This window comes from Myxine glutinosa, chromosome 4 (genome assembly GCF_964187855.1).
Source record: "Myxine glutinosa chromosome 4, kmMyxGlut1.1, whole genome shotgun sequence".
In the NCBI taxonomy this organism is placed as follows: Eukaryota; Metazoa; Chordata; class Myxini; order Myxiniformes; family Myxinidae; genus Myxine; species Myxine glutinosa.
The window spans coordinates 180206190-180221421 of NC_136264.1; the positions used below are offsets into that span (position 1 = coordinate 180206190).

A 15232-nucleotide genomic window follows, 5' to 3' on the forward strand; every position below is an offset into this window, starting at 1 on the left:
GTCGCGAAATCGACCTTCAAGACGTTATCTCCAATTACGAGTTCACAGACGTCAATTCAGCTCTGATGAAAACTGACGGCTCGCTGATAACTTCAGACAGTAAAAGTGATCTGATGCATGTGTTAGAAAGCTTGGCAACAGAAGAGAAAGCCAACAGAGAGGTGACAACTGATTCACATTTGAACACTTTCGTGGTTGTTGATGGCATGTCAGTAGTTCATGAAGTAATGTTTGCAATGTCACCAAAAACCTGCAAAGATATGGGAGATGCCTTTGTTAAGACAATAAAAAGTAGATGCAAAAACTATGAAGGTTGCCGTGTGATCTTTGATAATTACGTAAGACAGAACTCAATCAAGGATATCATCAGACATCGCAAGTCAGAGCGCCAATCATAGGCGATGGGTTACATTGTTGTTGACACAACCCCTATCAATGACCCAAAGCTATTCTGGCTAACAATGAAACTAAAGATTCCCTCACAGTCTACCTGGCAGAGAAAGTCATGCAGCTGAAGATTCCAGTGGTCACGGTGACACGTCTGCATGTAAGAAGTAACATTGAAGATGTTCAGCCATCAACAGGCGTCAGTACACAAGAAGAAGCAGACACCTTGATTCAGTACACAATAAGAAGCAGACACTTTATAATCATTCTTCATGCAGCTGAGGTCTCTGCAGCTGGAAAGAATGTGCATATTATGAGCCAGGACACAGATGTTATGGTACTTGCTATACGGAGACTCCCAATTCTTGGTCATCAGACAACCATGCTTATGGGAACAGGTGACAAGAGAAGAAAAGTGTTGCTGAAACCAATATATGACAGTCTTGGTCGATCAAAAGCTGCAGCACTTCCCGGGTTTCATAGTATGACACTATGACAGGGTGCGACACATGTGGGCACATAAGAAGTAAAGGCAAAAAATCTGCCTTCAAGGTATTTAATGAAGCAACACCAGATGAACTCACGGCATTGGCTCAACTTGGTACTGAAGAGATTCCATCTGCAGGTGTTATCTCTGGATGTGAGCAGTTCCTGTGTCGGCTGATGAGCACCAAAAGGGACTTGTCCAAAACAGCTGGAAAACTCAGATGGAAACGTTTCAAGAACCAATCTGGGGGGATAGACAAAATCCCTCCAACTGCTGGTGCCTGGTATCAGCATATTCTCAGGGCTCACATGCAAGCATATATTTGGATTCAAGACCTTGTTGAAGTTCCAGATATTCCAGACCCTTTCAAGCTGGGCTGGTCATGTGCTGCAGATAACATTCCATTTCCTCTCCTGTCAGCTGTTCCTATCGCACCTGAATCTGTAGTTGAGCTTGTCAGGTGCGGCTGTGGAATAAGCAAATGTTCAAGAAGATGTACCTGAAGGCAGAACAATCTTACATGCACGGAGATGTGTGAATGTGGAGCGGACGAGGAATGTGCTAACACTGGTGTTAGGGAGCATCAAGCTGAGGAAAACCTTGAGGATGATAACTAGATGCAGATATTGTGACATTGCCACAAACAAAATTGAAATGTCTACAAATGGACTTTTACTTGGTACAAATGGACTTTTGCTTGACCGTTATCAAAATGTATTGCATTATTGTCTGAAGAGGTTAGTATACACAGGTAGACTACACAACGTTATTTTATATTTTAATGGTAGTAGCTACCTTACAAAATTTTGCAGCCATTTTGAAATTCAAGATGGCCAATATTCCCTTCCTTTGGGTTGCAGTTTTTCTTGATAGTGACATTAACACTACTTTGGCATAGCATGACAATACAATTCCATTATTAGATTCACTTATCGTGGGATTGCGTGTTTGTGCAACTGAAACATTGAAAATAAGTTCAAATGGCGGCCATTTTTAATTTCAAGATGGCTGATATTTCACAAAGAATTTTTGCTGACTGGGTAAAAGTGTTCGAGTGGATTTTCTGTACAAGGAATTATAGAAATGCCAGAAAAATGGTTAATCAAAGTGTTTTATGTAAAAAGATATGTACAAAAGTCCAAAATATAGCGGCCATTTTGAAATTCAAAATGGCCGTCGAAGACGCCGTTGAAAAAAATGAAACCAACTCTAGTCGTGTTGCCTATGGTATTAGGATGCCAAAAAACCTTGGTTCCACTCGTACAGCAAATTTTGCATCCAAATTACATAACACCATGTACTACGCCATTGAGAGAGAAGGCCAAAACGATATGTACCATGATATTTCAGAAAGTGGTGGATGACTTATGACAAAACTTGGTGGATGGGTTGGTTAGGTGATAATAACAAGCCAATTCGATTTTAGTTTAGGCTCAGATCCAGATCTTACCTATCACTGTGGACTTCTAAATTACTAAATTATACTTCTAAATTATTTTGACCTTTTGAGGTCGGCCAGAGGGCCTTTTTGGCCAATGTCTTTCATGAACCAATTGGCCAGCCCTGACATTTGACTGGAGCCAGTTTCAGGCAGGAATTTGTCAATGGTTCAGGGTGCCGGAGATAACTCGCCTTTGCTAAAGACACCTTGGGATGTTTAACATGTACCACATAATGCTAGCAGATGGGACGCACAGCTTAAAGTACATTTGAGGGACAAGCACCAATCTGACAGTTGAGAGTTGGGTGGGAATCAAACTCAGATTAAACCACTCAAAGTGCACTCCCTCTGCACCAACCACTCACTATTGTTTGTAGGTAAAAAAATGAAGAGTAAACCAAAACAAGAAAGGAGGAGTAAAATTGTAAGACAAAAAAAAAGAATTATTGAGAGTTCACAGAACACAATACCCCACACAGTGTTTAAATCTACACTTCAATTTATATATTATATATATATATATATATATATATATATATATATATATACATATATATATATATATATATATATATATGTATATATGTATGTATGTATGTATGTATATATATATATATATATATATATATATATATATATATATATATATATATATACTATATATATATATATATATATATATATATATATATATATATATATATATATATATATATATTGTTACGGATTCGTCACTTCCGTTGTTGTGGTTTTCATCCACTGTAAATATTTTTGATTCCATGTACTATTATTGTTGTTGTATAACGGAGATAGAGGTTACTATTTTCAAAAGGTAAAAAAGTCAATGTTTTAAATGAAACCGGAACCGGACGACGACGAAGAGGAAGAGGAGGAGAAGAAGGCGGAGCGAGTGAGTCGGGGAAGAAGCCTAGCTGCTTCGAGGTCTGGAGCAAACGTTGATGAACGGAGGTCGCTAGCGAACTTCAGGTTTCCTGGGAAGGGGATTCTTGCGACAGAGTTGTTATCGCTGTGACGGATCGGCGTGCATGTCAGGTTTTGGCGGTTGATTCCGAGGAGAATCATCGTCATGCCGTTACGCTTCGAGAACGGGCCGTCGGCCATTTTGACTCTCGCGCTTTGCGCATCGCGCAAGGTTTTTCGCTTCGCTTCAACCATTTTCACCGCATCCAGACGTTTATCTGGTGTGTGTGTGTGTGTGTGTGTGTAACGTGGATTTTGAAGGTAAATCTGCGGTTCGCTGATTTGGAGCCGTGAAACGTCCATACCCGAGGGTGTGATTTCCCAGTCGCCTGTAGGGCGCCTTGGGATTTCCCAGTCGCATTGAGGGCGCCTTTGTGCAGCTTTGGCCGTGTGGCTGTGACTGCCAACGCAACGGGATTCTGGTCTCGATACGACATCGTACGGACGATCACTGGAGTGGAATCGACTTTGGCTTGAAGCCGGGATTACAGACATTCGGAATCTTCTTCTTTTCGCTTACTTGGAGCACAGTGAGTTATATTGTACGAACCTGATTGTACCATCATAGGAAATATATATTGGTTGTACAATTGATTACTATTGTTGTTGTACTGTTATTCTTGTGTGATCTTAATACAATATTTGTTTGTTGGTAACAATTGGTGTGGCTTCACCATTGATCTTTGACATACAGGAAACACATCTTTCTGCCGTGACTCCTCTCGGGGCTCGGAGGTACACCGTGACCAGGGGGTTTGGGGAGGAGCACGTAACAATATATATATATATATATATTGTAACGGATTTGGGAAACTGTGCACTGTGTGTGTAATTCATTGTAAATATACCCCCATTGTAAATAATGTAATGATTCCTGTAAATACCTCCATTTGTGTAAAGGTCAAAGGTCGTCCCTTTAGCTAGTCCATCGCATACATGTAGAAAATCATAGGCCCTTCTAAATAGTTATATCATTATTATGTGTTCCAGTTTAAGGCTCTGTTTTCCATTAGTTGACTCTGCATTGCACCAAATGAAATAAGGTAGAATCCCCTTTCAATTGCCCCAGAACCTCCATTGCCAACCGCAATTGCCAACTGCATTCGCCCTCCATTGAACACGCGGTCAACTCGGGGAAGAAGGGTGTGGCCCCACCTCGTCATCAGAAGGCGGAGTGAGCCAGCCCCCGATCAACCAACCAAGCATGAGGGGTTTGGCCTGATAGGGCGGAGAGAGAAACTTTGAGGAGGTTCAGGAAGATTCGAGGGTGTGGCCTATAAAAACCCGTGGCATGAGCCCCCACCGTAAGATGATTGAGGGAGGCAGATGATTGAGGGAGGGAGAGGATTGAGGGAGTCAGACGAGTGAAGAGAGACGCGCAACCTGCGGGAGTACGAGCGAGGGAGACGCTGTTCCAACCAGCCTTGCCACGACAAGCTCCGACGCATTGCTGCGAGCATCCCGGCGGCGTGGACCCGAGGGTGGAGAGCCGGCGGCTGCTCGCTCCCGGCCCGGCCGTTCTGCAGTCCCACCTGAACCTTCCTCCCCTTCCAGCCATTCGTTCCTGCCTTCATTCCCCATTCGTGTAAGTCTGACTGTCGTCTGTCTATCTGTGTTGACTGGGGATTTAGTTAAGCTGTATAAGTAAGAATTGCACTGTCTTCTTCTTCTTCTGTAAATTACTTTCGTTTCTTTCCTTCTCCTTGGTTTCTTTGGTTGTGTAAATAGTAGTTAATAAATACCTGTGTTCTTCCTACCTTTGCCTTCTTTCCTTCACATCCGTTCGTTTTAGAGGTTTCCACATTGAGTTCCTGTGGTGCGATTTCGGCCAACGCATATGAATCGGGTATAGTCTTTGCTAATGGTTCGAACCGCGGGCTGCTAAAAACCGCTCGGCAAATAACATCTTGTCCGGGGTTCGAGCGGAGTTACCCACCTGCCTTGTGAAGGGATTGCCGGAGGTGTACGGGAATCCCTTGACCAATCACTTCGGGCAATCCCACCCCACAGGGGAGCGGGGTAGCTTCAGGATCGGAGACGGCCAGTGCAAATAGAAGGGGGATTAACCCCCCTCCGCCCCCCCCCAGATAAGGGGAGCACCGTACTCCGTTTCCGTAACAATATATATATATATATATAATATATATATATATATATACTGTATATATATATATTTTAAAGATCTTTTTTAAAATCTGGAAGTTTAGCACACCTGAAGCAGTCTTATACACCACCCTTATACATTGTAATAAACGATGTTGAGTCACAGTTTAGGGGATGGAGGCTTTATTGATCACCATATAATGCAGTGTCTTTTGGCATCATACGTAGCCATATCAGTGGCCTCTTCTTCACCCCGATACTGGACCTCATTTCAGATCAGCAATTTGGTTTCAGACCAGGTCACTCCACCTTGGACATGCTGCTTCTACTCTTCCGACAATGGATGGAGGCCCTCAATATCAGACATGAGATCAGGGTCGTCTCTCTGGGAATATCTCATTCTGTCAATGCAGTCTGTCATCCCACCTTCCTCGCCAACCCGTTTGCTAAAGGCATCCAAGGACAACTCCACACATGGCTTACTGACTTCATTTACTTCCATAGCCAAAGTGTGGTTCTCGACAGAATCCTTTCATCTCCTCTCTCTGTCAAGGCTGGAGGGCCCCCATGCATTGTTCTGGGCCCAGTCCTATTCTTGACCATCATCAATGATCTCTGACTGTCTGGAAAATCCCCTTTATCTATTTGCTGATGACTCCACCCTCTGACATGACATTCTTCATCTTTCGGACAGGTAGGCTGCAGCCTCTTCCTTCTCTTCAGACTTTGAAAAAAAATCACAAACTAGTCAAACACTTGGAATATGTCCTTCAATCCTGACAAATCTCACTCTAAGTCTGTCTCCTCAAAAGAACAGTCGGGCAAACCCTCTCATCTACTTCCTTAATAATCCTCTAGAAGAAGTTAAGTTACTCAATCTCCTGGATCTCACAATCACCCACGATCTGTCTTGGGCAAACCACATTTCAAAGTTGGCCTCCGAAGCCAGCTGCTGACTGAGCATCCTCCATCATGCAAAGTCCTTCTTGGCACCCCTGAACTCCTATCCACCTATAAGGCTTTCATCTGCAGATTGATGGAGTACTGCTCTCCCCTCTGGGCTGTCACCCCTGCCTCACACCTTGTGCAGCGTGACACTATGGAAACCAAGGCCTTCAAGGTAATTGGAATCTCCCGCAATGAAGCTGAGTCTGTGGGCCAATAACTTCGCCATTTCAGACAGGTCTGTCGTCTTTTTGTCTTCTACCGCTTCCTTTCTCGTCTTTCACCCCCTAGTTTTCCATGCTTTGTCCCCGCTCACTCCTCCCCCGCCCCACCAAGTTTCCACAGGCCTCATATTATTCACGATCGACCGCCTTCTGGTGAAACTACCTAATTAAGCTCATCCCACCTCAGTCCCTCCTTCTTCCAATTTTCCAGTTCCCCCCCACTCTTCCCTGAGAGTTTCCTCCTGTATCCATCTTGTCCAGCCCATACATCCTTTCCTGTCCCCACCCCCATTCCTCCTCACACCCATTGGTTGTCCAAGTCTCCCTCTAACTTGGCCATTGAGTCGGCTGTTGGTGTTTCCCCCTTCTCTCTACTGTTCCCTTTGCATATTTTAGATATGTTTTTAGCTGCGTCGCAAGACGCTGGTCATAGAGTGAGTGCCCTCTGCTGTTGTTGTTGTTCTTCTTCTTCTTCTTCTTCTTCTTGTTTAGGTCATATCTGGTCATAGGTTTTGATTTTTTTTCTCAACTTTCTCATTTTGACATGTAGTTTTGCCACAAGAAGTTCATGATCTGTAACACAGTCTGTGCCTGGCAAAGTATTGTCAGGGAGCACGGCACTTCTCCACCTGTTGATTAGAATGTCGTCAATCTGATTTCTGTGTTGCCCATCAGGTGAAGTCCATGCGTGTAGTCTGTGCTTGAGATGTTTGTACCATGTGATTGAACCACACAGAACTCCAGCATTCGCTCCCGTGACTCATTTTGGTTACCAAGTCCCTGCTTTACTGCAATCCCTGGTACTCCTGCTTCTCCAATTCTTGCATTCCAGTCTCCCATAATAATTAAAATATCCCCTTTAGGTGCCTGTTCTACGAGTTCATGCAACTTTTCATGAAACTCTTTCACATTTTCTTCATCTGCTGCAGAAGTTGGAGCAAATATCTGAATGCTGGTGATGTTCACTGGATGTTCTTCCATCCTCACTGGTATTAATCTATCATTGACTGGGTTGTATCCCAGTACATGCTCTGCCATCTTCTTATTGCAAATCATGGACACTCCATTTTTTACGTTTCGTGACCAGAAAGGAACACTTTGTAATCGTCAGATTGAAACTGCTCCAAACCAATCCATATAAGTTTATTTTTCCCCAAAATTTCAGTTATTGGCCCTCCATCTCTCTAAATATCTCTAACTCTCTCTGTCTCTCCCTCTGTCTCTCTCTCCCCCTCTACATGTCTCTAACTCCCTCTGTCTATCCCTCCCCCTCTACATATCTCTCCCTCCCTCTGTCTTTCTCTCTCCCTCTACATATCTCTCCCTCCCTCTGTCTATCCCTCCCCCTCTACATATCTCTCCCTCCCTCTGTCTTTCTCTCTCCCTCTACATATCTCTCCCTCCCTCTGTCTTTCTCTCTCCCTCTACATATCTCTCCCTCCCTCTGTCTTTCTCTCTCCCTCTACATATCTCTCCCTCCCTCTGTCTTTCTCTCTCCCTCTACATATCTCTCCCTCCCTCTGTCTATCCCTCCCCCTCTACATATCTCTCCCTCCCTCTGTCTTTCTCTCTCCCTCTACATATCTCTCCCTCCCTCTGTCTCTCTCTCAAGAGCCTGGTGTTGGCTTAGCGGTTAAGGTGCCGGCTTGGGATCCTAGGATCCTGGGTTCGAATCCCGGTCGATCGCTGAATTAACGCCAGGGGGGTTGACTCAGGCTGTCATCTTTCCGAGGTCGGCAAATTGAGTACCAGTTCACTGGTAATTCCCTGTGTGTCGCAAGAGGCGACCAACAGGATTGGCGGACGGAAGGGCATCCGGCCATAAAACATTGCTTTAAAAAAGGGGATCACGGTGCCCGAAAAAGGCCAACCCCTGTTCTGCGGGGGAAAAAATGGCCTCTAAAGGTGGTTCCGTCTCTCTTTATTACATCTACCTTTCTCTGATCCATTGACCATACATTCCATGTTCCAACTTTGTGAAATGTGAACGTTTGAGAAGCTCAGAGTTCGACTTTCAGTTCGAGCGACCTCAGCAACTGGATTTCCTTGCGGTTTTGATACAGTCCCGTCATAACGGCCAGACCCACTCATCGATGCACTCCCCCTGTAGATGAACTACCTACCAGGGCTACCAAGCTCCACCTGCCCGAAGCAACTGGTTTGAAGGTTCCAGTGATTCGCCGTTCACCTCTATACCCGTTAGTGAAAACAACCCCGCCACAAGAAGCCCAATGCGAGAACAGACTGTCAGAGGCTGTTTGAGAAGATGAGCCATTGGAGTATTTTATACACCTTGAGAGCTTATTCCACGATGCCATTCTGAGGCATAACAGTCCGGGGTCTGTTATACAGAAGAGTGACATTGAGGATAAGCTCTCAAAGGAGGAGGAGAACCACCTTTAGAGGCCATTTGGGCACCTTGATCCCCTTTTTGAAGCAATGTTTTATGGCCGGATGCCCTTCCTGCCGCCAACCCCGTTGGTCGCCTCTTGCGACACACAGGGAATTACCAGTGAACTGGTACTCAATTTGCCGACCTCGGAAGGATGACAGGCTGAGTCAACCCCCCTGGCGTTAATTCAGGGATCGACCGGGATTCGAACCCAGGATCCTAGGATCCCACGCCGGCACCCTAACCGCTAAGCCAACTGGACAAAACAACTCAAAGGAGGAGAAGGAGGAAGAAAATAGGAAAGAGGAAGAAAAGAGGTTTAGAGAGAAGGGAAATGCATGAGATCAGCCATTTTGCATTAAATATAAATTAATAAATGGATCCTTAATATTACAATGTTGTATAAGTTATACCAAAGGAGAGAAGACACTGGTAGGAAGGCCTACTAGTAAAGAGAAGCGACAACAAAGTTCAGTAAATGAATAAAAAGATAATGTTATATGGGGTTTTCATGCACAACAGTCTTTCTGACCTCTGATGCCTCCTTCTCAAATTTTTCGATCGTTCGCTTGTCAATGCCACCACATTTGTAAATCAGATGTCCAGTTGTTGTAGACTTCCCAGAATCCACGTGACCAATTACGACGATGTTGATGTGAATCTTCTCCTTCCCCATTTTCTTGGTCTATGACTTCACCAAAGCGTTACTGTGTAAACAATCATTGAAATATTCACGTTAATATAGACATCACAATCAAGGTAATACGACCGGTAATAATCAGCATTATTACCCTTACCATACCAGCCCGACCGAGGGGAGAATTCTTTGTGCCAACAGACGTCCATAATGCTCGTAGTCACTGCGCTATTGGGATTTGATGCATTATAACAGTTAGGGAGAGGACAGGGTAATGGGGACCCCTTAAGGACATTCGTAATTACAACTCCCCCTTGTCGAGATAGAGAGCGTCATTCAACGCCTTAGAACCGACATGATCGCACCCAGGAGTCTTTCGACCCAAAGTTAACTAGAACGCCACTCAGTAGAGCGCATACTCCCGCCGTGGGTCACGTTGGAATAGTACGATTTCACAAAAGCTTGAGGGAGTAGTTCAGTGACAACACAAGACAAGACAGCACAAGACAGACACTGCACAGATATATATTTAGAATATATAGAAGATAATGTTAAAAAAAACAAGGCAATTTCACTTACATTTTCGGATTCAGCGTTCAATTCTATATAAGTGAGTGTATTTTGAGGCATGTGTGACTTCAAATAAAATTGTAAGCCAGGAAAACGTTCGTTTCATTCCTTAGGGATACAACATGGAAAACTGGCCCAAACGTCAAAACAAAACTCGCTCATTTTAAGTCGTACAAGCTAATGCGACCACTCATTCTTCTGGGAAGAATCCCGTGCACATGCTGGTCACACTTATAAGTCACCTAAGTCTTTATAAGTTCATCAAATACTGACACCGCGATTGACATTCGCTGAGGTAAATGTTAATATCTCTTCTGAGGTAAAAAAAAAATAGAAGAAAAAAAAAAAGTTTTAAAGCATTATACGTATCAAACGATACATTTTATGAAACGGGGAAACCGAATACACACTTTGCTGTTTTTAAAATGACAGAATATGTCTTTATTAGAAAAAAAAATGAACATTGAAGACGACGCTGCTAAAAGAAATACACCGCTCTAACGCATAACCACGAGTTTAAACTACATTTACAACAAATATGAAAACTATTTTCATATCACAATGTTAAATATAGAATATATAGAAGATAATGTTAAAAAAAAATGAGCCCTATCTTCCAATGGTAAACAATCCTTCAAAAAATTCCTGGATCCGGAATAATATCCTGAGCTTCACCAAAAACTAAACAATTCTTCCTTATCCCAAGGACAATCATCCCACCAACTTTCATCCAAATCCGTTCAGAACTTTTCCAGATATCTTGTTCACAAACACACGAACACACACACACACACACACACACACACACACACGGACACGAGCGAATGTATTACTCCCTGGCGGGAGTAAATATCAGGAAAGGGCCCAACAGTGTACACTAAAGTATCTTTTCAACACTCAAATTCCTTAGGGTCCATTACTCATAAATACAAAATATTGCCCTGTTCATTCAACGTTCACAGATAGGCTATGAGCCAAGGGGGTTGGTCGGTACCATACAGATGGAGTAAGGCTCATTGTGATTTTTAGCAAGATATATGTCCCTAGATATGAAAAAAAAGTGATAGCAGTGTATAACTCTCGGCCATCTCTGTGTTATCACCCGAAATATTATCATACGCCCGCTTCGCTTCGCCAAAAAATGTGATATTTGCTAAAATTGGAATAAATATGTTTTTAAGGACCACAGAGTGCCAATAATTTGCATACTGGATGCCAACTCATATAGTAATAGAATTATAGAACATTTGTGGGGGTTATTTATCAAAATATTGATATAATGACAAAAAATATGTTAAATTTAGTGAAAAAGTGGTCGAAATCGCTTCGAGTTCAGAATTCACATTGTACATTTGTGTCAATATTTCAAAAATGAAAACTCCCAGAGTAACATTTGACCCCTCAAAATCTTCGCAAGGAACCACTGCATTGGAATATATCATTACTTTGTAATATGGTGGTTGTTTGGGGCACATATTTTGGCAAAGTTCAAAATATGTTCAACCATACCCCCTAATTTTGATATTTTGGAACGAAACATAGCTTTTGAACATTCTAGGTTTATTCGTCTACTACTTTTGGTATCTCAGTGTAATTTTTGGTATTAGCTAGTATCCTAAAGTAGGTTTGTAACATCAGCTACATTATATTTCACAATGCATGCAAACTTGCTCCACACTCTAGGTTTATCATGATCTCTCGAACAAATACGATCTCGATCTCGATCTCGGCACTCTGTGGTCCTTAAAAACATATTTATTCCAATTTTAGCAAATATCACATTTTTTGGCGAAGCGAAGCGGGCGTATAATAATATTTCGGGTGATAACACAGAGATGGCCGAGAGTTATACACTGCTATCACTTTTTTTTCATATCTAGGGACATATATCTTGCTAAAAATCACAATGAGCCTTACTCCATCTGTATGGTACCGACCGGTCAATTTGGGGGGTCTGGCTCATAGCCTAAGACGAATGCCCTTTCCCTGGGAGAGGTGCAAGGCCATCCTCTGGTCACAAGACAATGGCACCTTTGATTCTCAACAGTACCCAGCCGCCATGTCCAAAATGCAGTTGCCCATTCTTTCCAGTATCAAGTGTACCTGGATGTATTTTTAAAACACTCATCTAAGACACCTGGACGACCTTGTATCCCATTCAGGAGAAGTAACGTAGGAGACATCGGAGTATACCTTAACCTGAATTGCAAGAGCATTAGGAAACAAGGGGCATGGAATTTGAACCTGCGATCCCAACATTGCGAGCTCTGCGACCAGAAGAGAACACCGAACAAGCCGAGCCTATTGCCGGAAACTTTATAAATCCTATTGAAAGCAAAAAACATACTCGAAAACTATTTTCTAAAAAGTCTATGCCCATGGATCACGTGTTAAGTGAAATGCAATGCTCATTAGGGCAGGAAGTGGGTTCGCAACCAGGGGTTGTATAATCTCAAGGCGAACGCCACACAAATCATGCAGGCCACACAACTTTATATTAATAAATATCCAATTAAAGAAGTTTCAGCTTGGTGTTATGAAATCATTTACAAGTTTTATTCAAAGCACCCACATCAGAATAGTTCCTTCCCGTAAGTTATGGGGTCATGGTCTAAAGATAACTAGTCTAGTGAAGACCGGCCTGGTTATATATATATATATGTGTACCAGTTGCCTACCAACCAATTGTCAGTTACTGTGTGCTGTTGCTTAAGAATTTGTCAATCGAATCAGTAATGCCATTCATTCAACAAGCTTTACTCACAAATCTATATTATGAAGCAGGAGTATCTGTCTGTCTGTCTCTCTGTCTGTCTGTCCGTCCCAGAACTACTCCCTCAGTTTTGGAGCTAGCCCCGCCAAACTTTCTGTGGAACCTTTGGGGGTCCCAGCAGGTGTCCTAAGGTGTGTGGAAGGTTTCATAAATTTCTCAAAATTTTTTTTATATATATATATATTTTTTGGCCTCCCACCCACCCATGCGTGCGTGGCACGTGGCACGGGTACCTGACAGTTTACAATATGTAAGTGGATCATTTTGATCATACTCCAGGCCCTTATATAATTCACAGCACTCGGGTGTAAACCTATTTAGGGGAAGAGGGTGGGTGAAGAGGAAGTGAAATACATCGTGATTATGAGGTGAGAATTGGTTGAAAGATCGATGGTTTGAAAAATTAATGAAAGAAAACACGATCATGAGGTCACACCAAAGGGAACAACAAGCCGTTATATTAACAACCGGAGTTAACAACTGTACAGAGTATATTAGGTCGTGTAAAGTAAAATGTGGACGTTTGTTGCAGACAGACGAGAAGGGGCAAAGGGGAGCTGGCGAGCCGATTTGATTGGCATTGCCACCTGTCCCCAGATTTCATTCCAGGGTCTGATTTAGAACACTTCACACTGCTGTCTGGAATGCTGGAGAATTGTTTGTGTTGAACGAAGCAATGATAATTATAAAAATAATGATCATTACCAGATAGTAAAGAAATGATTGAGGAAAAGTTTTCTTGCAGACAAACGGACGAAGACGCGTTGCTTTGTTTTGTAAGATTATTTAAAGGGAGTAAATAATATAATAATCGAGCTTTTTCAATCTCAAATGAAGCGCTTCTCCGTGAAAACTGCTCATTATATACAGTACCAAGCACGAGTGAGTGCACGTCATTATCACGGATGACGTAGTAAATAGCACAACACGGTAATTGTGTCACAACATACCTATACAGTATATGCATTATATAAAGCACTGTGACGTCATACGTTACGATAACGTTATGAATACACGATATATCTACTATCGAAATATGACCTTGCATTATAATTATATAAATAAATATATTTATATATTATAGTACTGATTTATAAAATAACTCTAAATATAACTATATATAGATATAATAATTTTATATGGTAATAAATTGTTATTTATATCAATATCGTTACAGTATTTACATGTACACATGCATATATAAAGCTGACCTGGCTGACTGGGCGGTGTGCGCGGCGCGAGAGGAGCACGAGGTGATGCGTCCGACCCTTAATACGAGGCCCCGCCCCCCGCGCGCGCGGGCTAAATCAGGCGTCACTATTTCGGGCACCACGTGGTGCGCCAAACATGGCAGGGAGGTGTGGACCCGTGCGGTGTGGCCCTCACACTGTGTTCGAAATCAAACCCACAACCAAAGAGTGAGCTGATAATGTAAAATGTACTCATTGTATCTCTTGTAGATTAATGTGAGGACAACGATATACCTGTAGCATAGTCCGTGTCGGCCATTGCGTCGGTTTGGAGGGTTCCAATGCATACCGGTCACGTGCAATGGTCTTTGTATCGAGTTACGAGAAAACGAAGATAGAAATGTCCTCCATTGGATGCCCAGAATACAACGTTCGTAGAACATAGCAAGAAGGTGCATGCACCTGTGTATGGGTATTGCGTATATACCTATATAATGTCCGAGTACCTGCACGTGTCGGTCTCTGTCATCACTCATCTCAGCCATGTTAAAATCATGTGTCGGACACTATGATCCAACAACTCATTGTTACCCTCACCAAAGGAGAGGATATTGCATTTGGGTCCGATTGTTTTGTCTGTCTGTCTGTCTGTCTTTATTTTGTTTTGTCTGTCTTTATTTTGTTTTGTCTGTCTGTCTGTCTGTTTGTCTGTGTCTGTTTGTCTGTGTCTGTTTGTCCGCACAGAACGTGAGTATGCTCGTCTCTGAAACCATTGGTCCGATTGACAATACATTTTCACCATAGGTACACCCCCTCCTGTAGAATTTTCAATGATAATTACGACGTCATAGATCACGTGGTACAGACGCCATCTTGGAAAAACTGAAAAACGTTGCACCTCTATCTCCGAAACCGCTCTATGGAAACAATTGAAACATGGCTCATTGACAAGAACTCCCCATGGAGAACAACTTTTATTCATGATGATGTCATTGGTGCCTTCATTATGACGTCATAATTAGACAAGTAGAACGCTTCATCCGATCAGTTTCAAATTTCTTGAGCATGATCTACACCAAAATTGTACAGGTGAATTAAATTG

At 42.7% G+C, this 15232-nt stretch overlaps 2 protein-coding genes across 2 annotated transcripts in view; one reads left to right on the forward strand and one right to left on the reverse strand.

The window, feature by feature from the left end:
- LOC137425524 (elongation factor 1-alpha 2) overlaps positions 1-14380 on the reverse strand; it is a 78664-nt gene extending 64284 nt beyond the window's left edge. Inside the window, exons 1-2 of the mRNA XM_068114044.2 lie at positions 14152-14380; positions 9493-9667 (exon numbers count right to left, since the gene is read on the reverse strand). Coding sequence (XP_067970145.1) covers positions 9493-9636 — 144 coding nt within the window. The 5' untranslated portion in view covers positions 9637-9667; positions 14152-14380. The remainder of the gene's footprint in view (positions 1-9492; positions 9668-14151) is intronic.
- Positions 14284-15232, forward strand: part of LOC137425527 (fish-egg lectin-like) — a 34396-nt gene continuing 33447 nt past the window's right edge. Inside the window, exon 1 of the mRNA XM_078776754.1 lies at positions 14284-14358. The gene's annotated coding sequence lies outside the window, so the exon portion shown is untranslated. The remainder of the gene's footprint in view (positions 14359-15232) is intronic.